This window comes from Helicoverpa armigera, chromosome 7, assembly GCF_030705265.1.
Source record: "Helicoverpa armigera isolate CAAS_96S chromosome 7, ASM3070526v1, whole genome shotgun sequence".
NCBI classification, from domain to species: Eukaryota; Metazoa; Arthropoda; class Insecta; order Lepidoptera; family Noctuidae; genus Helicoverpa; species Helicoverpa armigera.
In genome coordinates, this window is record NC_087126.1 from 117047 (window position 1) to 141590 (window position 24544).

General features: G+C 43.8%; 2 protein-coding genes across 2 annotated transcripts; one reads left to right on the top strand and one right to left on the bottom strand.

Moving 5' to 3' along the window:
• Window positions 1-6497: 6497 nt before the first annotated feature.
• Window positions 6498-15646, top strand: LOC110382592 (major facilitator superfamily domain-containing protein 8). The gene is made up of 5 exons (XM_021343235.3): window positions 6498-6942; window positions 11415-11658; window positions 12093-12419; window positions 12762-13008; window positions 13092-15646. The coding sequence occupies exons 1-5, from the start codon at window positions 6748-6750 to the stop codon at window positions 13603-13605; spliced, it is 1527 nt and encodes a 508-aa protein (XP_021198910.3). The 5' UTR covers window positions 6498-6747; the 3' UTR covers window positions 13606-15646.
• Window positions 15647-15942: 296 nt separating this feature from the next.
• On the bottom strand, window positions 15943-22495 carry LOC110382593 (organic cation transporter protein). The gene is made up of 8 exons (XM_049847519.2): window positions 22213-22495; window positions 18844-19042; window positions 18487-18587; window positions 18160-18314; window positions 17689-17948; window positions 17133-17496; window positions 16711-16892; window positions 15943-16433 (listed from the first exon to the last, which is right to left on the bottom strand). Exons 1-8 carry the CDS (start codon window positions 22425-22427, stop codon window positions 16233-16235), a joined length of 1677 nt encoding a protein of 558 aa, XP_049703476.2. The 5' UTR covers window positions 22428-22495; the 3' UTR covers window positions 15943-16232.
• Between the last annotated feature and the right edge of the window lie 2049 nt (window positions 22496-24544).

Sequence of the window (24544 nt, forward strand, 5' to 3'; positions counted from 1 at the left end):
TATGCAGGGTTAAGCTTTATTATATATGAATATAAGCTGAGTGTATTACCAAATTATGTATCAAAGTTATTTCTTGCTATAATAATGCTATCAGCTGAATTAGTTTAGTAATTTGCGGATTTCATTTCTTCAAACTGAATAATCATCATAAAAAGACCTGCTACTCAAGAGTTCGTGTAATCTTTTGAATAACATTGGTATAAAATTCCATTATTAAGCATGATACTGGATAAGCTGTATTCTGTTTTCTTTTAGTTGTATTACACACTACACCTTGACAGTTATTCAGCTGCTGTATAAAATAGGCGTTGTTTCTGTTATGAAGCATATAGTAACTTAACAGAAATAAAGATAGCTGTTGTAACTACTTTATGACGCTTTGAGTACGAAATTACCGTCATGTGCAGCTAACTGTAGTTAAAGCAATATTAACAGATTCTGATGCAGAAGTTTGCTGCGTATTCATGAGAAATACTTAGACATTTTTAAGCTAGAAGAGCTGTTCTCGAAAGTTAGTCAGCATTTAACCGGCTGACAGTGCTTATTGTTTTGTAGGGTTACTATATGAAAATGCATCGCAAGTTTGTAGTAGGTATATAGTACCTACTATGCTTATTTATTTGTATCGGACTATTTATGAATTCTGTACTACAATGATTAGTTATAATTAAGTATGTAATTTTTCGTATCGTAATATTTTTTAACCGACTTCGAAAAGAATGAGGTTTTCAATTCATCGGAATCTTCTATAATTATCTGCATTTGATAAGAACTAAAAAGAAAAAATAATATAGCTTTCCTATAATGTGGGTTTTTATTATTACCTATGTAACTGAATCCTAATTGTTTGATTTACAGCACGCATGTGTGTTATTATAGAACAGTTGTCGAAAAAATTTTAATGCAGTCCACTTTCAACCAGAGCACAACTTAATAAGTGGACACTTATGGTCTGTTATGCATACATTAGACGGTAAGCCACTGTGCAATCAGATTTTAATCAGAATGTGCGTCGCCATTATCGAACAACATAACCTAATTATAATGATGTGGAATTTTATACTCAAATACTCAAGTTTAATAACGAAATAAATGTAATATTCTTTAAAAAGTTTTACATGGTTATTTTTGAACCCTTACATTGAAATAAACTAAAAAAATATTTTACACGTAAAAAACATAACTAGAAGAAATGTTGTTTATTTCTTCAAAGCCCGGCTTATCAGGAAGCGCGTGAAAAATTTACACGAAATATATATATATATACACGGTAAAGTTGCATGCGTACCTACAATTTCTTTCATCAAGCCTAAATAAGGGTAAAATTTACGATAGGTAAAATATTATACTACGAATATGTATAGGTAACTCTGTTCGGATTTGTCAATATTTAATTTGATCAACTTCTTGCTAAAATATACCTGAAATAAGCTAAACGCTGTGTATGATCTGAATATCTGAGCTTTGAAGGACTCAGTCAATTAAAATATGTTCATTCATCATTCACTCATCATCTGGCTAAAAGACCTATAATACTTGTGTTAAAGAACAAAATCTTTTTATGTAGAAGATATTCAGCTTGTCGTACAATTATTCAAAAATTATTCATATTTTACGTTGCTATTACACAGCTAATAGCAGTATATTTTGTGCCCAAATTGCTTGAATAACGTCTGAGTAAGCGCCATATCAGCTATTTACGGTAGTTTTTTTCTGCAATTAGCTTATATGACTGCTGTTAAACAAAAATTACTCAAAAGGTTTGTGCTGGCTGGGAAGTTTTGTTTTCCCAAAAAACAATTGAATCACATAAAATTTGTATCTTATTTTAACAATTGTAAGTCAACAAATTAATAACAATCGCATTAATTTATTCGTATTTATTATTAAAGCATAAACAACATAAATTTTTATTTTGCTTTTTTTTATTTTCTAGCGGTAACCCTGAACATTCTTGGCGCGTAATCAGCATTTAAAATTTTGTTTATATTTTTTGTATTAAATAAATCAATTTAATAATAATAAATGGTGAAAAAGTGTTGCGTTTATACTTGTAAAAGTGAATCCTATGGTGGTTGCAATATATCGTTCCACAGGTTAGCTAATAATAACATTTTCGTAAACCAAACAACTAGGGTGCCCATGAATTCTTGTAATGAGTGAAAATATGGGTGATGGATTTTAAAACTGTTGTTCTATTGTTATAGCTTCCCAAAAAATGAAGAAAGGCGACATAAATGGCTCAGCAGTCTATATATGAAGTAGAAATACAAAAAAAAACAGTCTTCACTTCGAATCTTCCTGCTTTTATACTGCTAATTCCCGCTAATTATTAAAAGCCTTTATTAAAGTATCTTAAGGTCACAAACTGCGTAAGTTAAAACTTCAATACCAATCTGCGTTTAATAATCTTAGCAAATTCGGATTTGTCTCACATAGCTTAATCTCATAGTCACCCTATTAGAAAGGGACAGACAGCCTCTGTACTAACTGTTTCACTCGGCTCGTTTTTTGGGTTTATATGCGCAGTCCTGTTTACTAATATTATGTCTATGGTTGCCACAGAGTACTTTATTATATAGGGGTGTTGCTAACTAGCTTTAATGTCAGTACTGCCAGCTAGCTTAAGTAGCACACTCGTCCAAAAGCAAAATAAAAGTCACATAATTGGTGTCCCCTATGAAATGCCCCTAAAGACAATGTGTATACATTTACCAATTTACACTCATATGGACCCGCCTACACAATTTTTCAAAAGTATAACAAATCGTCGAAACTACATCAGTATATTAGCTACATCCCGATAAACATCCATGAAAAGCACTTAAATGAGGAAGGAACGGAGCGTCATTTCTTTATCATGTTATCGTCATATAATTTTGAGGTCGTATAACGAAACGTACTTGTCGTCATCAATAAATGAAAATAGAAAATAATAAAAATGGAATAAAAGATGAAAAAATTACAGTCAGCGTATTATCCGAATATCCGGAGACATTTTCAAAACAATTTGTCCAGAAATCTGACTTTCTTGAACCAACCCACATTTAATAAAAGACTCGGTGCAATGTTTTTTTTTTTAAGCTTTGCATTTTAGCAAAGGCTGTATCGCGTTTTTCAGTCAAGTAATAGGTAGGTACATACAATGCCATCTATCGTTTTATTGGGAACTATTTTTTTTAAAGAAAACGTCTTTTTAACCGACTTCCCAAAAAGGGAGGAGCTTCTCAATTCGGCCGGTGTTTTTTTTTTATGTATGTACATCGATTACTCCGAGGTTTATAGACCGATTTACGTGATTCTTTTTTTGTTCGACGCGGAATAGCTGCCAGTTGGTCCCATAGTCATCAGGTCAGGATCTGATGATGGAAACCCTGAGAAATCGAGGGCAACCTTCGAAATTTGTAGGCATACATGGGGTAAAAACTTGACACTCAGGTGTATGCCTGAAAGCACTATTTAACAGTGAAGGTTTGGAGCTGACCTGATGATGGAGACCAGAGGGTCGAGGGAACTCGACAACTGAATATGTATGTAAAATACTTTTCAGTTATATGGTGTAAACTAATTTTAGGTGTATCGGCCTAGAAGTCGGTGGCAAAATTAACTATAGTAACATCCATTAGACACCGACTTCTAGGCCGATGCACCTAAAATTAGTATTTTTTTTGCTTTTTAGTGTTTTTGGAAGTAGGTTTAATTTTTTTGTAAAAAAAGTTTTTATGACAAGTAATTTGTTGTTCAGGCAACTCGTATGTGGAATGCACTGCCGGTGACTATCAGGCGCGCACAGTCTCTTGCTGTTTTCAAGACTATGGTGAAGAATCATTAGGCTCTTCCCTGGCTCTGTAATGCAGCTTCTCCTTCTTATATATTTCTATTTTTGTCTTGTACTACTTTCTTTATATATGTGTATGTATTGTTTATTTGATCACTTTAGTATAAATACTCGTACCTAGTAAAATAATTATTTTTGTACGCTATACTACTACTACCCGTAATCTATTTTACAGATCGACTCCATCCAAAGGTCTGGAAGAGATCGCTTTTAGTGATAAGACTACTTGTTTGTTATGTCCTTCTATGTTTGTTATTAGTGTACAATAAAGAATATTCTATTCTATTCTATTCTTTTCTATTCCAATTGCCAGATATCCTGGTAATAAAACATTTTTTTTACGTTAATTTTAATTTAAGAATACTTGTTTGAATATATTTTTTTTATATGTGTTTGTTGACTATATTACCTCCATTAAATCCGAAGACAAAAACACGAAACAAGTATCTTTCCTCGATATATAAAAAAACAGAATTTACCTCTAAAAATAACATTTTATGAATTTTATGTCGTAGTCATGTACATCGTCATTATTTTTATGTGGATGTAGATAATATCTTATTAATTTCTTGAAAAATAAAATTAATCAGAAATAAGTTTTAAAGAAACATAAAAGTGAATTTTAATACATCTTTATTTAGTATGGCACTTAGGTAAGTTATTTTTTTCGAGCAGGTTGCATGTTTCCTGTCTCTATCTATTTACGTTGCTATCGCATAGTTCTATCCCTCTCAACCATTTACCCAGTTCGCCCGTGAACATCGCAACAAGGTATCGTCTTAACACATTCACTGCGGCAGCGTTAAATCTAAACTTTCTACTAGTGCGATACGAGACAAATGCTGCCCGTATCTATATTTCCTGATATGCGTTACGGCTTCTATTTTGCCGTACCAGAACCTGACTTTCAAAGCCTATACAGACGTGGAAACCACCTATATCAATGGTTTTTATCAACAAATCGATAGACTATATCCTTGTATATACCTAGCTGCAGTCGCCCCGGGTTCTCTGTTATACTTTGAAAGATACAGAGATTTTTCAAAATCTTTCATTCGCGGCAATATATATGCCGTACAGCGTAGAAGTGAAAAAATGCTAGGGATGGGGTTTACTTCTGGAATGATAGTCGATAGTTTAAAAATATTTTTTATTGTAGATAAAATATTCATATTTATCAGTGTTATATTATTATATAAATCAACATAATTTTGTAACCTAATTATATAATATGTATAAATATGTATTTATATTCTACCACAATCACACTATAGCGCCACCTAGTCCCAAATACATATAATGCATAGTATAGTTAGAAAATACACCCAGACCAAGACAACTAGACAAAGAATGTTTGATTTGTGTGGGAATCGAACTCACAACCACTACGCCAACAGACCAATTTAAAAAAAACTAAAAACTATTAAAGGACGTGTATGAAACTTAGTAAGTAGGTAGTTATTCCACTGAATTATTTTCACACTTGACATCTTTGGCATCAAGATGATGATTTCCCCTCTCTCTCTCTACTCAAATCCAGTTTTTTATGTGAACGTCTCATTGTAGCAGAACCGCGTAATATTTTTCACAAAAAATATCGTTAATATTGTCTTGCTTACGGCCAGCACTAGCGCACACTGAACCGCCGCGCGGACGCATGCGGTGTGGTGCGGGGTTGGGGGGGTACGGCAAGATATTCGCCGTACCGCACTGAATGAAAATAATTATTTTACTGTGCGTTACGGCAACTATTTTGCCGTATATTGTTAGTGTACAATATTATTATATTAAAAGCAACAATATTGAAAATATCACTATCTCATTCCTACGCGCAAGGGAACTTAGATAAATCGCCCCCGCACAGTACGCAAAACAAGGACAACGAGCTACCGCACTGGCTGAGAGTCAAATACGGCCAAATACTTGCCGTAACGCAGTGAATGTGTTAATAGGAGGTGACTTCCACTTCCAGTAACGTATCAATCAAGATCAGCGCTGTCTACGGCTCTAGGCATCAGCTGGGACAAGATGAAAAACAAAATCCCTCATTCCGCCGATAAGCGCTCAGGGTCCCGATTCTCTTAATTTTACTTAAGCGACATACGATTCACGTTCGACTGAGATCCAATCCCGACTCAATCACGATTGAAGCGTATGTGGCATTCCACTATTTTTTTACTTTGAAATAAACGTTTTTATCCTTTTTTGTCATTCAATAATGAATCATTTTGTCTGCAAATGATTTACGATTGCAATATGATTGCAGAGCAAACTACCGTATAGACCAAAATCACAAGTCTCCAGATCCGGTGGCCCGGGCGACCGCCCACTGCCGGCACTGTGTTATCATGGTAAACTGTCCGTGTCATTATGATTGCGTAAACCTATCTGACTAGTAACGTAATTATGAATGACAGTCTGGGTAGTTATGAAACTCTGAAAATAGATAACCTATCGCCAATTAGGTAGGTACTTACTTAATTTGATCATAATGAGTTTAGCATTTTTAAAGATTAAAGGTAAGGACACAGATTACAGAATACTACGGCAAGGATAATGTCTATTTACAAGTGTTTTTATGTGTGTGTAATTTAAAAACAGCAGAGCAATATGTTGTTGAGGAGAGTGGAGATTACGCGGAGGGAAACGATGCCAACGAACGACATCGGCCGAGTGAGGTCAGTCCGTCAGTCGCGAGAGGCGCGGGCGGCGCAGCGCTTGCGCAACACGCCTCGCTCCCCACAGCGTCGGCGCTTCTTTGTTTACGTTACTTTGTGTTCGTCGCGCGCTCCATACGCTTGCCATTTGTTGTTTCACGAAATGTATCTCTGTCATCTCCGAAACTCAGTGTATGTAAAGTTGCAAGGTTTACGCGATTCTGGAGTAGAGCCGTAGTGCGTGCTTGCGATATGGAGTGGTTTAAGGGCCTGGCGGGGCGCGTGCGGCAGGAGCCCGAGGCGGACGAGGCTCCGGCGCCGCTGCTGGAGTCGGCTCAGGAGCGGCGCGAGCGCTGGCGCAGCGTCTACGTCATCTACTTCACCATGTTCCAGATGTCGCTGGGCTTCAGCATCGTGCTGACCGGAGTGTGGCCCTACCTCGACAAGGTAACATTCCACCGCAAGGTCTTTCTAACTCTCAGAGAAAGTGCGTGAGGTCACGTACCGCGCACCGATTATACCTACAACATACTTTAAACTTAGTCACTGTTCACAATCACCTTCTAATGTGATTTAAATGAAGGCAAATACCTATTAAAAATTAAAGCGTTTACAACAAAGTTTGCACTAACAAATAGGTAGGTACGTTATTGATAGAGATGCATTCTTTTAAACTGAATTTGTAATCAGGGCCCCGATTCTCCTAAGTTAATAATGTCAAAATCGAATAGAAATCGAATCGCAATATGATCGTAATAGCAGTTTTAACCATATCGGGCATTCTGCTACTAATAAAAGACCAATCGTATTCAAAATCAAAATCAAAATCAAAAGTCATTTATTCAAACTTGGCTGCAAAACAGCACTTTTCGAACGTCAAAAAAATAAATTTACAAAAGACAACCCCCAAAACGCCCACCCTTCACCACTTCCTATGTGTTTTTGCTGGGAAGAAGAAGTGGCGCAACAAACTCCCCAGCAACACATGTCTGTCTGTTAGGTTAGAAGAACCTTAAACATTGTTTGATATGTACATTTGTATACAATTTAATTTGTATATTACCATAGAGGAAAATACAGTAAAAATAATTTATACACCACATGCTAGCTAGCACTCACCCTACATACCTTAAATAACTATTCGATTGACATTTGATTGGTGTGCGATTGGTCTGCTATTTTGATGATATTGGTCTGTACGGTAGTTTGCTGTACAATCATTTTGCAATCGTAAATCATTTGCAGACAAAATGATTCATTGTTGAATGACAGAAAAGGATAAAAACGTTTATTTCAAAGAAAAAATAGCGGAATGCCACATACGCTTCAATCGTAATCGACTCGGGATTGGATATCAGTCGAATCGAGTCGAACGTCAATCGAATGGCGCTTAAGTAAAATTAGGAGAATCGGGCCCCAGGGGCTCCACAAAGGGCAATGGAGCATGCCCAATTCATTTACGTGGGACATAACTCTTATTTCGTTTTCCGTTTAAAGTACTTAATCTGCGACTATGTACGTATGCATACCCTATACAATGTTTTCCCTAAAGGTCTATGTAATGTACTCCCTTAACTGTGCCTTAACGTACTTCCTTAATTTACCACCGTTATGTACTCTCCCTAGGTATATACCTCCTCTTTTATTTGCTCCCTCTTGTACTCTTCCTATGATTATGCTTATACTCCGTTGTGTACTCTCTAAGAATGATGCGGTTCGTCTATGCCTCGTAAAGTAAACATTCTGTTTTCGAGGTTCCTCCGGTCCCAAGCCAATAATTGTCTCCGGGAACCATACAGAACCTGGTACAGTACCTGTGTGCGTAGCTATGGACGGGCCTGCATTAGGACGCCTGTATGTTGCAGACGGCGCTAATAGTTTTGATGTAGGTAACGTTAATGTCAACATTGGCAACCTAGTCGAAACCATGAGCACTGTCAGGAAGCTGGTGGCTGTATGTGTACCTGCCTCATCCGTACATGTCCGTGCTCAGTAAGTACTTACCTACTATGGCGGCACCGTACGCACAGTGACAAGATACATGTTTTGTTCAGGGCAAAGGTCTTCCTTATTATGGACCGTATACTTAATTTGGAACAAATGAATTATTGAATTGAATTCAAACGACATTTTTAAACTTCAATTGTTGACCGTTGTCAAAAATCACTGTTTCCTCAGTATTTACTAAAGTTTATAGATTAAAAGATAATCTTTCGGTACTACAAAAACTTTCACCTGCTATTTTATCTTGCTCTGTATCGTTTAGAAAATAAATGGTGGTGTTTTAAAAATATAGGTATTTTTTTATTTTATATAATAAAAACAAGGTAAATACTGTTTTATGGGAAATCATCAAATGACCCACCCCGCTGTGGGTTAGCAGCGTGAGGGAGTGTCAGAATCTTACTGAATTAAACCTATAATAGGTAGTTACTTGTTATACAAGAGTGCAAAGTTGCTTTTTAACCGCGGGCTCAATTTTGATGACCGAGCAAGCGAAGGATTCTAAAATTGAAACACGAGCGTAGCGAGTGTTTCAATAATTAGAATCCTGAGCGATAGCGAGGGAATCAAAAGAGCACAAGGTGAAAAATCTTTGCACTCGAGTGCAACACGTAACTTTTCATCCCACCTCATCGAGGAAATCACTAAAAGCAAAAAAACAAAATGGCGCGCACATAAGAGTATCAAATTAAAAAGAAGTGCCTATTAAAGTTCATTTATTTGAAAAATCCGTTTAAAAATGAAACGAGGTTAAAAATCTATGTAAAAACAATTATAAAAATTACTTAATTAATTCAATAATTATTTTAGGCAGTATTTTATTTGTTTAATATGTATTTGTTTGAAAAGTCTTATCAAGATTGTCACAAATGGAGTATTGCACACGATGTTCTAAATTCAATCACTTTGCCGCTCTAGAGGATATAAACGGCTTTTGCGCTCAGATATCAAAGGGTAAAACTACTCTTTCCGAGATGGTGGGATGAAAATGTTCTTTCGTAGACCTTTTATGTGCCAGGGCCGCTTTAACTCTTTCGAACAATCCCGCGGCCCCGACAGGAAGTACCTGCCTACTTAGAGCAGCTTTAAACTCCATATTTGTCAGCGTTAATATTTTCCAAAGAATACCCAAGAAGACGAATGCTTGTAGCATTCATAAGATTTCGTGATGGCTGGTGAGTGAGTCTAGACACTTTTCGCTCTTATAATGAAAGATGAACATAATAGATAGGTAGTAGTGATTAACTATGTTTGTATGTACTTTCTAAGTATATATCTTAGGTCTTAGATACTTATGATTGTTTCAGATGGCACGTTAAACTGTAGTTCCCGGCTATCATTGAACATCCTTGGACGTGGCAGTCGTTACGGTTAGTCAGAAGCCAGTAAGACTGACACCAGTCTAACCAAGGGGTATTGGGTTGCCTGGGTAACTAGGTTGAGGGGGTCAGATAGGGCAGTCGCTCCTTGTAAAGCACTGGTACTCAGCTACATCCTGGAAGCCGACCCCAACATAGTTGGGAAAAGGCTCGCAGGATGGAGGATGAGTAGTGAATGACTATTCAGAAGTAGGTACGAACAATGTAACCCAATATGAGTGCGCGTGCGCGGCTCCGTGGCGCGGCCCTGAGATAACCGCATTGTTATCATGCTTGGGTTGCTGATAATAACATTGCCATTCACTGGAATATTTTGCCCTTTACTTACTAGCTCGATTGAGGGAAAAATTTATAATAGGTATCCGTGGCACCTATTTATGTAAAGATACCGTGGTCACTCCTTCACGCAGATTGTACTTGCCTGGTCTTTTCCCATCTATGTTGGGGTCAGATTTCAGTCTAACAGGGTTCAGCTGATGACTGCAAGTGGATCAGCGAAGTAATGAAGTGTTACTTTGTACGAATGAATCCAAATGTTTTTCGGTCAGAAACACTAACCTAACGAGTGTCTATTAGAACTAATCGGTAATTAAACCTACTTACAGATAACGAGCACCGTAGCGAGTATGCGTGTGAGGCAGCCGCTCCAGTCCGTAGATTTTAGGCCCAGTTCATATCATATAATGTATTTTAAAATGATATTAAGCCATGTGCACGGAATGTCGTTTGGTTGGAGATCGAGAAAGCGACAGTGTTCGTGATGAGCGGGCACGGTCACGGCAGTGAGCGCAGTGCAAGGCACGGGCGCCAGCGACCGACGCCGCGCCGCACTCACACACTCACACGCATACTAAATCGTATAATATAATACGCACACTAAATCGTAAATACGTTCTGAATTGTTCTCACTCAAATACATGGTGGAGTATATCCATTCACTCTGTTTTCTCACACTTGACAGACAACACACAGAACAACGAAGCGCGTAGGCACAATGTGTGGTGGCTACAGTCGTGGTGAAGGCAACAGTAAGTGTTGCGCTGATGTCAGTAGTGGCGTCATGATGCGGCCGCGGGAGAGCTGTGGACAGCAGTCTTTAACTTGATAAGCGTCGCGAAGCCGATGTGTGAAGGAATGAAGGCTAAAAATAGTCGTTATTGAGAGGCACGCGGCCGACGCTCCGCCCGTCCCCGCGCCATCAGCCACACACACCCAGTGCGTGCTGCTGCCAAACTTCGATGTATTTTCATTGATTCAATCAAGTTTCTCACGAAAGCATACAGTACATAACATAGGTATAACCAAAGCCGTATTTTGTTTGGCTTGCCTGCCTGGTGAACCAACATCATAATGAGCATTGCGCGTAGAAACAACATTATCAAAAAGTAGTATGTATGAACTGCGATTATTGTATGTATTTATTAATATGATCATCCGGGGTAAGAAGCCGCGCACGAGCCTATATCACACCGAGAGTCAGCTAGTAGGTAGCTAGTGATATATGCATTGTGTAAATGGCGACCGCGCCGGTTGCAGTTGGAGCCGGGCGCGCAGAAGGAAGTGCTGGGGCTGGCGGTGGGCGCCAACCCGCTGGGGCAGCTGGTGTTCTCGCCGCTGCTGGGGCTGTGGGCCAACCGCGCGGGCTCGGCGCGCGCGCCGCTGCTGGCCACACTGGCGCTGTTCGTGCTGGCCAGCGTGCTGTACGCGCAGCTGCACCTCACGCGCCCCTACGCCAAGTACTGGATGGTGTTCGCCAGGTTCCTCGTCGGCGTCAGCTCAGGTGCGTCTGCTTGTCGCACTGTATGTTGCCTCTACACCTTTCAAAATATGCTCTTTACGTTGTTTACGGCAGCGAAAGGTTACTAAAGCGTTTGTTATCAATAAACAAAACGGAACCATGGCGGCAATTTATTAGGTATACGTAAAAATAGAGCGCGAGCCAGATTAAGTGACCAAAGGTAATAAATAGCCGGCAAAGGGTTGCACGAACCGACCGCGTCAACGATGACGATGACTGGAGCTGCATTTGGTTAGACTGAAAGTCGACCCTAATGTGTTTACTTAGAAGAAGGCCGATAATGAAGGTGGATTAGCCGCCGTTTCTTAATAATTCTATAAAATAAATATTTGTTAACAAGAAAAAATCGATCAGGCTATTTAATAACATTGGTCGAGGTGAACCTGACTATCAATGTGATGGTGTTGCGGCGACAGCGAACATCGCGGTGGCGCGCTCGTACCTGTCGGCGGCGACGCTGGTGAGCGAGCGCACGCGCGCCGTGGCCGTGGTGTCGCTGGCGCAGGTGCTGGGCTTCGTGGTGGGCCCCGCGCTGCAGGCGGCCGCGGCGCCGCTGGGCCCCGGCGCGCCCTACGCGCCGCCCGGCGACCTGTCCGCGCCGCTGCGCCTCGACATGTACACCGCCGCCGGCTGGATCAACGCCGTGCTCGGCTTCCTCAACTTCCTGCTCTTCCTGCCGTGCTGCTTCAAGGAGAGGAAGATCGCCGCCAGAGAGGCCATGATCGCGCAGGGCGCCGACAACGGTATGTACGCTTAACCTCTACTTTATTTAGTGCTAGATTTGGCTCACGGTTTTACCTCTCATCCAAGGAAATTGCTTCCTGCACCTGGATAAAAAGTACCTAGAACATGTGTTATTCTGATGAACATATAAGCTTCTCTTATTGAAAAGTGGTTTCTGGGTCGAAGAGACACACTCCCATATCCTTAAATACTTCCAAACGTTCATATTTTTACATATGTCTAATGTCTATGGTATGTTCTGTTATGATGACACAACAAAACGTGCCGTATGCATTTAGGTCCTTACATACATTTCAGAACCACGAGAGAGACCAAACTCCCATGGTCATGTTTGATTGTAGAAAAGGAAGCTTTAAAAGCTTTGAAGCCGGACCCGGTGAGCAGCTGGACGCTGGTGGCGGCCTTCTTCGTGCTGGTGTTCAACTTCGTGCTGCTGGAGACGCTGGCCACCATGCTGACCATGGACCAGTTCGCGTGGAGCAAGCGCCAGGCGCTGGAGTACATGGGCGCGCTGATGAGCGGCGGCGCCGTGCTCGCCTGCCTCACCTTCGCGCTCATCGGCCCGCTCACGCGCGTCTTCGAGGAGCGGTAAGTCGCGCTTGCTGGCTGCCAGCAGTAGTTCATCGCAGCCGGCGAGCACGAGTGTGTGACGGAGCGCGTGTGTGTTGCAGCGCGCTGCTGCTGTGGGGCGGCTTCCTGCTGACGGGGCTGGCGTCGGTGCTGTGCATCCCGTGGGGCCCGGGCCCGCCGCCGCTGGCGCCCAGTGGCGCGGCGGAGGCGGGCGGCGGGTGTCCGCAGGAGACGCAGCCGTGGTGCGCGGAGTCGCGGGGCCTCACGCTGCCGCAGTTCCTGGCGGGCTACGCGTGCGTGTCGGTGGGCTACTCGCTGGGCGTGACGCTCATCCAGACGATATTCTCGAAGGTGCTGGGGCCGCGACCGCAGGGCGTGTGGCAGGGCGTGCTGACGGGCGCGGGCTGCCTGTCGCGCGCGCTGGGCCCGGTGTTCGTGTCGGCGGTGTACGCGCGGCGCGGGCCCGTGGCCACGTTCGGCAGCACGGCGGCGCTGACGCTGGCGGCGCTGGCGGCGCTGCGCCTGGTGTACGCGCGCCTGCAGCCGCCGCCGCTGGCGCCGCCCGCGCCGCACGCCGCCGAGCTGCGCCCGCTCAAGCGCGACGTGCCCGCCTGACCGCCTCGCCCGCCTCGCATTCAAACACTCGTTACATCGTACACTTTAGATGCTAGTTTCAAGGATCCAATAATGATGTAAGATTGTGACGTAGAGTCCAAAAACATCAGGATAATAAATAACCATCTCATCTGAATAGAAATCCTCTCATGAAATTGATGCTAAGAATTAACAATTTGTTTAAAAGAAGACACTCTCGATTCAGGTCTCAGTTAGTGAAATGTTAAGCATTGTAGGTACCCTAATACTTGTATCTTTTACTGACAGTGAGATGGTTATTTCTATTAAGGTCAATAACTGTGGCACCTGCGCGTAGTATACGTGAATAAAAGGCCGCGTTTCCACTGACGCGGAGCTGGGCGGAGAGGAGCTTAGCGGTGCACAAATTGACCAATGACTATGCTTGAAATCTCCGCTCCGCTTCAATGGAAACAGTACGAGCGGGGTGTAGCAGAGATTCATACATCGAGGCGGTGCAGTGCGGAGGACAGCGAGCATTGGGGTGCAGAGCGGAGGACAGCGGGGCGGTACGGGCGGTGCGGAGGGGGGCGGTTCCGAGAGATTGAGTGTAACTAAGTGCAAAAATGCGCGATTCCAAAAGTATGCTCCGCTCTGCTCCGCTCACTGACCACTCACCGCTATTCATCGCTCCTCTCCGCCCCACTCCGCCCAGTTCCGCTTCAGTGGAAACACTGACCACTTTTCACCGCTCTTCTCCGCTCCTCTCCGCCCAGCTGCGCGTCAGTGGAAACGCGGCCTAAGCTTGACACGTAATTATGCCACAGTTAAGACTCGTCATAGGAAACAACTACCGTTATTAATTATGTAACATAATGCAGGAGAAACAAAGAGAACAAAGTAATACGTATTTGTGATATATCATGTACCTAGTGGAGCATAGGTGAATAGTTGTAAGTATACAGTATGTATGTCGCAGGCGTGTCGCGGCGTGTGACGCTCAGTTCGCTGCGTAGCGATGTTACACTAAGATAATAACGACACGTTGGTAACCAGGCCACGACTCCACGAGTTGTTGTCGTTGTGATAACTTAGAGTCGGTGATAGGCATATCTAAGACTGAGTTAGATAGATAGTACGCTGTTGCAGTATAAACATTATACAGGGTGTCTTGTAGCTTCTATGTATTGTAATCTAGTGGCGTGGAACTGACTCTTTTTTGCGTACAGTAGAGAATTTAAAAAAAAACTGGCCAAGTGCGAGTCGGACTCGTGCACGAAAGGTCCGTGTAAAAAAAACACAGCTAAAATATTTATTGTTTTCTACCTTTCAGTATTTGTTGTTATAGTAACTATGTATAATCTATGGTTATAGCGGCAACATAAATATGTAGGTACCCACCATAATGATCCTTTCGGAATGGAAGCGGAAACACTAAAAATGCTGGTTTGTATATATATTATGTAAATGGAGTCAGTTTTACACCGATTTTTGTAAGGTATTATTAGGGAAAAGATTTGGTGAGTGCTTCTGAAAGTACTCTGAGGGCAGTCGGAACTTTGCGTAGTTCAGTGCTCGGTTAACAGCTGGATGTTTTGGCTTGAATCTTACCAACCTTGGCTGGCGACTGCCTGACGAGACACGTTGACGCTCAACTGTGCACTGCACCTGCAGGAGGGTCCGTGCTCGCAACTTACTTTCACCCTGGGTCTTTGGGCTAAAGCCCAACTGGCTGCCATTCGAAACATACGACAGATGGTCGCAGTTCCTTCGGTATAGCCTTATAGGTGGGTACTTACCCTTGCGGAACATGTATGTTTTCTATGTATAACTTGGCAGTTAGATAGGAAGTGAAGGAACATGCTGGTTTGAAGTTATTGTCGATAGTAACGCTGTAAGCCAGTAAGATAGGTTGGTGTTCGGTGCACGTCGAGTCTGCTGGGGCGAAGTCACTCGGAGGTGGAGCTCGCTGCTCACGTCACATGTACATATCCTTAGAGTAATGTGTAAGTAGATGTAATGTTTTGTATATTTTTGATATGGTTTTTTTGACATCGAATAAATTATGAATTGATTTTTGTTGCTTAAGCTATTTTACTATCGACCCCGGCTCTGAGAGTAGTGAGATTTACTTAGTTCAGGCAGTAGGTATTACGAAATAATTTTATTATAAAGTGGCTGAGAATCCATGTAGTTACATTTGCACGAAAACAAACCTTTAAGTAATTACGGATGTAATTGCTATTTGCTTAGTCATGTAATGTTGTATGTATTTACAACAGTGTTTACCGACTAATATCAGAAGAGCGCAATATTTACTTATTAAGTAATTTATCTTTGTCTGAACACATGCAGTAATCAGCGAAAAGGAAACACTAATTGTGTTCAAAGCACGTTTGTTTATTTCAAGTAAGTACATTATTAATTTATCACAGTTACAAAACATTAGCCTAAGTACAAACATCAATAATAAGTTACTATAAAATGTTATTCTTATGCTAGCAGCCTAACAACTGTCGAGATCAGCCATACCTACAATAAGTACTTAATGCACTACTGCAGAAGACGCAGTGCACACTCTGACATGACTATTTAGTCAAAGGACTCTTATTTTGGCAATATTAATTAAAACGTGTGGTAAGTAGCTGGAGTGTCGATGTGTTGTGTCGCTAGGTGTCGGCGGAGAGGTGTCGGACGCTTGGCACCGCGGGCGCGGGCGCGGGCGCCGACATGGGGGGCGCGCTGCTCAGGCACTCGGCGTCCGCCACGCGCTGCGGCAGGCGCGCGTGCCGCGTCTCCGGCATGAGCAGCACCAGCAGCGCCGCCGACCCGCTGCACACGCCGTACAGCAGCGCTTGCACGTACATGTTCTGCAACGATACGCGCTCATCTTACCTAACTACCAGCACAACTCATGCACGGCTCGATCGAGCAACGGCTAAGCAAGGCTTGCCGCGATAGCTCTGTGGATGTAGTATAGTAATTTTTCGTATGTTTCGGAAAGTTTTAATTTTTGACAGTCATACATTAGTCCTGGTAACTAGGACAAGGAGGTTACAAAAGCAAACTAGGTACTTGTTTCATGAAAAACATTTACCTAGTTGCATGGTATGGCCTAGTTGGCAAACGAGTAAAGAGTGTACTGACCAGTAGCGGTGTCTGCGGCGCCAGCACGGAGCCCAGGCGGCCGACCAGCGAGCAGGCGGCCAGCGCGGAGCTGCGCGCGTGCGTGGGGTACAGCTCCGCCGTGTACACGTACAGCGAGTTGAACGCGAACGTGATGGCCAGCTTGCCCACGAAGAACAGCCCCAGCGACGCGCCGCCGTGCTCTGAAACCATTCCCTTCTCAATAGTTGCCTTACTCACTGAAATGCACACAGAGCGCAATGATGACTATAATTCATTTTCCAAGTTAAATTTTATATTTTGAAGATCATCTGTTAAGTATTCGATGCGAAATTAGTCTATTGTAGAGACTACTATGAAGGCGGTGTCTACTCAGAACACCAAGAAAGACGTATTCAGGTCTATTTAGGAGGTAGGGACTTCAAAGTACCTAATTAACTTACGTATGAAAAATGGTGAAACGCAGGCGACTCCGCATAGCAGGAACGCAAGAAATATGCAGAGTTTGCGTCCGATGCGCTCGAGCGCCATCATGATGAGCACAGAGGCGGCCACCTCCATGGCCATGTTGAGCGCGAAGTTGGTGTACTTGTTGCCGGACAGCGCCACCGAGTTGATGGTGAGCCCGTAGTACACGAAGGTGGTGGCGGCCCAGCACCAGCCGCACACGGCCAGCCGCACCAGCAGCACGCGCGAGCGCAGCACGTCGCGCCACGCGCCGCCCGCGCCGCACGCGCCGCGCGCCGGCGGCTTGGCGCCCGCGCTCTCCGCGCTCAGCCGCTGCATCAGCTCCTCGTCCACGAGCACCTACGCAGTACCAACTGTGATAGTGGGCCAGCCCCATACTAGATCAAGGAAGTCTATAGCGAGAGTACATAAGGAACTACGTAAGGGAGTGTATACGCTTATAGTAATTATATATTATTATACCCAGATACTATACGCCAGCCTTTGGGTAAGTCGGAGTCGTCAGAGTTGGCGTATATTCGTTAGCGTTACCTTGTTCCACCTGGCGGCTTTGCGGATGACAGCGGCGGCGGCGGGCGCGTCGGCGCGCGCGTGCAGCCAGCGCGGGCTCTCGTCCAGCAGCAGCCAGTAGAGCGGCAGCAGCAGCGCCAGCGCGTGGATGAGCAGCAGCAGGTGGCGCCAGTAGGGCAGGCTCCACGCCAGCCACGCGAACACCATGCCGCCCACGCCGTAAGCAATGCCCGTCGTGCACGCGAACACCGCGCGCAGAGACGGGTGCGCGATCTCCACCACTGCGACAAACTTTATCTGTACACACGCTCTCACCACATTCACCAAAGACCATGCTTTCAGTGGGTACATGGATAACCAAGAGATGATGAGAGATACGGATACTGACTGGTAATCTGTCTGTAGAAAGTGGTAAGCTGCAGGGACAATGACAGTAAGGCAGTAAAATAAATAATTGAAAAGAGTGCTCAATTGTGGGTAATGTGGGCTTACTCATAACGTATGCGGCGCTGTTGAAGCCGTAGCCGAGGGCGGCCTCGAGGAACTCCATGCTGAGGTACATCTGGTAGTTGACGGAGAACGCCTTCACGATGCCCAGCACCGCCGCGCACGTCGAGAACACGCAGAACGCGGTGCGCCGCCCGAACCTGACCACATATAATCATCATGAATAAAAAATGATACCCATAGGCATGACGGCACTGACCCCAGTGGAGTGTCATCATACAAATAGTAAAGCCGTAGTGGCGTCAACGTATGCAGTCACAGCTAAGGACAGCCTAGTGTGAGGCAGTGCGCGGCAGTGTGGTGCTGACTCACGTGTCGGAGACGTAGCCGGTGAGCAGCAGCGCCACCGGCAGCGCCGCGTTGCGCACCGTGCCCACCAGCGTGCGCATCCACTCGCGACATCCCAAGTCGAACTGAAAAAAGACTTTTTTTCATTAATTTGCAATTTTACAGCGCTAAAACAAACAACTACGAAGTCATTGAACATGTCTCTTGAGAGGAAGAGTCAACATTGGGAGGTATATTTTATGAGCTCCGTTCTATATCCCTATACCCTCACCACAGACGAGTACGATAATCTGTTTTTTGTATTGAGTTTTAATAAAGAGAGAAGCCATACCACAATAAAATGTAAATATCGTGCACGGTGCATAGCGTGTACGTTTATACCTCAGCAAATATAGTGTCGTGGTTCTGGTAGACGAAGGCGTCGCAGGCGATGGTGTGGTTGTGGTGGAAGGCGTCGCGCTCGCAGGCGGCGTGGGGCGCGAGCGGTGCGTAGCGCTGGCAGGCGCCCGGCGGCAGCAGCGCCAGCGCCGCCTCGTCCTCGAACTGCGCCGGCGACTGCTCGCACTCCGGCACCATGCATCTAAGCATCACCTCATCAAATGCGTCTCCAACATTTACATGATTTTCTTTCCCCAAATATTTCCGGGAAGTTCACAATCTTGTTTTACCTACGTTCTTAACGTCACGTAGATTTGTTGTATATTCAAAATAGCTTTTAGCACAAATTCCCAAACCGATTACAAACAGATATTTGATTGATAAGCTAATGATTTGTGACGTATGTAGATGTGCACGTGACTGTTGTTTGATAATGTTCCTCTTTATTTGTAGAGTGCTAACGCTCACTCGGTGGAGTGGACACGGGTAATTATCTGTGAAACAAATGATGAGCATCTTCTTCACAGACAATAATGTTTACAATCACGCGAGTCGGCCCGTCTACTACAGCCGCGATGATGTAACTAAACAAAGGATTCCTGTACTATCTGCGCTACGTGCATTACGGGTGCTATTCATTTTATTATCATCAGACACACGGAAGAAAACTAAATAAATCACAAAGTAATTGAAAGCAACACATTTGTAGAATTTCTTCATAATCATCACATGTGTCGTTGGACGTCCACTGCTGAACATATAGGGGATAACCATTGATTTACAACAGGATGAGTTGGAAGCGGCTTGCGTGTGGCACCTACCCGCAACTATTGTCAGATCTTGCCAGGTCCTCGTCGGTGGCCGACCTGCATGTGACAGTCCATTGTGGCGACCACCAACTGACAATCGTAACATAGGTTTTCGAACTATAAGCGAGGAATATATTATAGTGCCATAAATGATGGGTGCTGGCTAGCATGTGGTGGTTGCATATTATATCCTGCGGGAGTTTGTTGCGAAGTTGAGTGGTAGGGTAGGCGTTTTGGGAGGTGTCTTTTGTTTTCTGACGTTCAAAAAGTGCTGTTTTGCAGCCAAGTTTGAATAAACGATTTTTGATTTGATTTGATTAAGGAGTTAATCACTTAAAAAGTAGGTAGAACTTGTTGCACGTCACCGATTCGTCGAGTGCAAGAGGCAGTTTCATCGGCAGTCAGGATGCGGGTGAAACCGCAAGTAACACCTAGTCATGACGTTCGTCTATATTTGGACAACTACTCTATTTTGGCAGTAGTGACATATTGTTTGTTTGAATGTATCCGAGGCTATATGGTACTGTATAGAGCGCGCAGGTGATGGTTATCTAACAATCTGTCGATAAGATAGCGCTCGCGGCTGACTTGCTCTTGGGCAGACATCTCCGCTGTCTCGCGACTCTCATACAAAGCGACTCACGCTGATGGCACTAATAAAATCGCAGGTAGCAGATTACAATGTTAATTATGTAGATTATATTATCAGCATTCATGTGGTACTGTAATGGAAGTCTTATGTTGTAAAATGTCACGTTTCTCCAGATTTCGCCCGTCTTGTTGCAGCTGTATGCAGTGACAGCATCATCACGGTACGGTCCCAGTACTAACCCTGAGCCGTATTCTTTGTTTACAAACACAATGTCTACAAATGAGCAGTATCGCAGTTCACTGCTTGGCAAGTTGCGCCCCAACCACAACATCCACCTTCCTTATGCAGTGAATGTCGCAGACCTGTCGAAGGCCGCGTATCTATCTAGCTAGTTTTCCCAAGAAGTTCTAGCACTTGCTTGAAGCCGTTAATCTCAGGAGCTGATGGACCTCATGCTATAAGTTCTTCCAGCTAGATTTGATCCACGGTTCTCATTCATCGAGGTAGGCTACTTTTAGTCCCGGTGCGCGGAGTAGTTCCCACGGGACGCAGTTGATACTGCTGAATGCTAACGATAAATTGATGTTTATATGGAACTATTAATGTTTCAAAATGCCTTCATCATTTTTGTGCCGATGTCGACATTTCGTTATTGAGTAGTCTGAAGCATGTCGAAACCATCATCTGTGTCAGCAGCGGCCTGAGTTAAACAGTGACAGTAGAGCTGCCACTGCTCTTACATTATGGTCTTACATACTCAAATGTAGCACTCTGTATGTACTCTCGGGCAGACATTGCAGTTAGGTAGAAACAACTTTGAGGACGAGGTGAATAGGAGAATTCAGTTGGGTTGGGCTGCATTTGGGAAGCTACGTCGAGTCCTAACATCGTCGATTCCACAGTGCCTAAAGACAAAAGTCTTCAATCAGTGCGTCCTACCTGTCATGACTTACGGAGCCGAAACGTGGACACTGACGGTACGGTCCACAAGTTTAAAGTCGCTCAGCGGGCTATGGAAAGAGCTATGCTCGGCGTTTCTCTGAGGGATCGCATCAGAAATGAGGTAATCCGTCAGAGAACCAAGGTCATCGACATAGCCCACCGAATCAGCAAGCTGAAGTGGGCTGGCCATATTAGCCGAAGAACCGATAACCGTTGGGGTAAACGAGTTCTAGAGTGGAGACCGCGCCTCGGCAAACGTAGTGTAGGACGTCCTCAGGCACGGTGGAGTGATGACTTGCGCAAGACGGCTGGCAGGAGCTGGATGCGAGAAGCCGAAAATCGATCTCAGTGGCGTGCACTTGGAGAGGCCTATGTCCAGCAGTGGACTGCGATAGGTTGATGATGATGATGATGACTCAAATGTAATATGAAAGTTTTTTAGAGAAATACAAATGTGAGACGTCATGTGCAACGTCCAACGTAACATGTGCGACGTCCACTAGGAAAAATTAAAAATAAGCAATAAAAAACAAAACGAGTCAGATATTGAAATACTTGTTCGTGTTCTTGAAGAGTTCTTGAAAAATAAACGAAACAGGATAACAATGTTAAAAAAAAATAAAAGGTTAATAATATTTAATGATCACCCGCTGGACCTGTTACACCGGTAGGTATCCCCCTGACTGCGATTACATTACTGACATCTACTTGTGGACTCTGCGGCAGTCGGGCAATGTGCTCAGTTGTTGCTAAACTGAAACTCTTTATGTTTTACAATTGTGAAAGTAGATGTCTGGCGAGAGGCGCGTAGTGGCTCATCTTACCTTAGGATTATTTTTTAGTTAATTAACAAACACAGCTTAGTTAGGTATAATTATTAATTTACTTTCAGACCGCAGGTAACATTGGGGCAAAAACTGATTTAAAACTAAGCAAATTGTGCTGTTTAAAAAATGAAAGGATTAAACAATCTAATTCACAATCATTGTGATCAAAATGAAATGAAATAAGCATAAAGTTAGTACTGACCGGAATGGCACGGAGTCGGCCACGAACACATAGTTGAGCGAGTACATGCAGGCCAGCAGGTTGGGGATGCACAGCAGCACCAGCACGTAGCCCTGGTAGAAGCCGAAGGGGCCGAGCTGCGCCAGGGCCGCCTCCAGCGCGTCGCCGGCGGCCGCCTCGCCCGCGGCCTTGTCGCGCGGCCCGCTCCCGCGGCGTGTGCGCGCCACCTGCACCATGTCTGCGACTGGCGCGCGCGGCCCGCGACTCCCGCCCGCTGCTGATAACGTGCGCCCGCTGCGCCTGCGCTCGCCTGCGTGGCGTCGCACCACAGCATCAGGCTCGGCTGCGGAACCGCCCGCGACAGTACACTTTGTACTGTAATCGGTACTATTCGTTGTAGCTTGCGCTTATTGAGGCATCTGCAACCACTGTAGCTGGTTATTTTTTTTCCTTAGCTATATCAAGGGTATGAATATTTTTTTTGACGGTTTGAGGTAGGCCTAGTTTATAAATAAGATAGTTACGTAAAATCTAAATTCGTGTGACATGTCAGTCAGGTAGATAAGATAGAGATTGTTCACGATATGGATGTTGTGACCGAGCGCTATAACTTCAATCAGTGTAGGTATACTTGAACTGCAGATTACGTACCTATGTGCGGGAGGTCTCCAGCGAGATCCTCGTGTCATTCCTGTGTGAGATAACAACCGTGCGGCCGACCAGTAAGATGAGCTAGCCACAGTCCGAGCCTGGTCTGTACGCGTACGAGCGGGTTCCTGAACTCACTTCAGTGTAGTGCACAGTTGCACCCGAAATATCACTGATGAAATTTAATGAAAGTGCACTTAGTGGATTACATAATATGCATTTACTTTGAAAAGAAGTGTGGTGATCCATTCCATATATTTATCATTTCTCGAAGACCTAAAGGCAGATGACTCACGACGCGTTTGCGCAGTTTTGCTATTATCTTTTTGGCAGGAGTTTAACTAGAAAAATTAAAGATATGAAATTCGCATTTTTCATTTCAGGAGCATGAGCGAGTAGGTATATAAGGGAGTACATCATTTATTATGTTCTTCTCCTGCTTACTCAATACTCCCTTATGTACTACCCTCTATGTATTTACACTCTCCTCCCCCCTTATGTAGTCTATTTTTGTGTATATGTCCTGGTCTGACATGACTGCCTCGTTGGTCTAGTGGTTGCAAGCGCGGCTGCTGGGCTTGAGGTCTCGGGTTCGATTCCCGGGTCGGGCCAAAATCGCTTTGTGGGTTTTCTTAAACTTTCACAAAGCAGCCCGTAGTCTGAAAGTTGGTGATTGATTCATTGTTGGTGATTGGTGAGCACGTAAAAGTCGGTCCCTGATCTCTTTCCGGTCGTGTCGGATTGCCGTCCCATCGGGTTATGAGAGTGAAGGAATAGGGAGTGCACCTGTGTCTGCGCAAATGCTTGTGCACTATAATATGTCCTGCGCAGCTGGCTGATCTCCTTACATGAGAACAGCCGCCGTGGCCGAAATCGGCCGTGGACGCCATTATTTATTACATGTCCTGGGTACTTCCTTTTGTAATCTCTTATACTATACTTTTCTTAGGTACTCCATATAGTCCCTTACATACTCCTCCTACTTTCTACCCTAATGTAAATCCTGATGTACTTTCTCTATCTGCTGCTTCATATACTCCACCTATGTAGTAAACCAGCTTACACAGACTATAGTTAGTGTACCTAAGCTACAGCCTGTATAGCCTGTGTTACTCGGGGATAAATAAGCTTTGACATCGGGAAAACAGCTGGTTGGTTGAGAAACTCCAGAAACACTGAGAAAAACTACATTACAGATTATGATGATATTATACAATATACAAATATGAGGGTATAAGCAGAATAAGTTATAAAGTGGGTACTTTCACCTGGGTGACGTAAACAAGCCCAGTCTATATAGAATTGTTTGTTCAAGAATAACGCGCTCTTCTGTTCAGGGTCCTGGCGCAAGGGTCATGTGTACTGTTGTCAAGCTTTGCATGTTTATTCTTAAACCGTTACTTAGAGATGACCTATATAACGAGTGCGCAATAAAATCCTGCAAAATTTATGCTTAACTTCGAAGTTAAACCACAAACAGAGGAAAACAGAAAACAAAGTTAAAGTACTAATAACAAACAAAGTGGGTGCTTGTTTACATGTGGGTTACTTAAATTATCCTTCTAAGTTGTTATGACAGTCCTGAACCGTGAGCTGTGTATGGGGAATTTGGTTTGCAGTGTGCACCCAGCAGGGATGATCCTCACGAACGCCAGCAGATATGGACGCGCCATCTGTGTCGTAAGTCGCGAACTAGCAGCTAGCC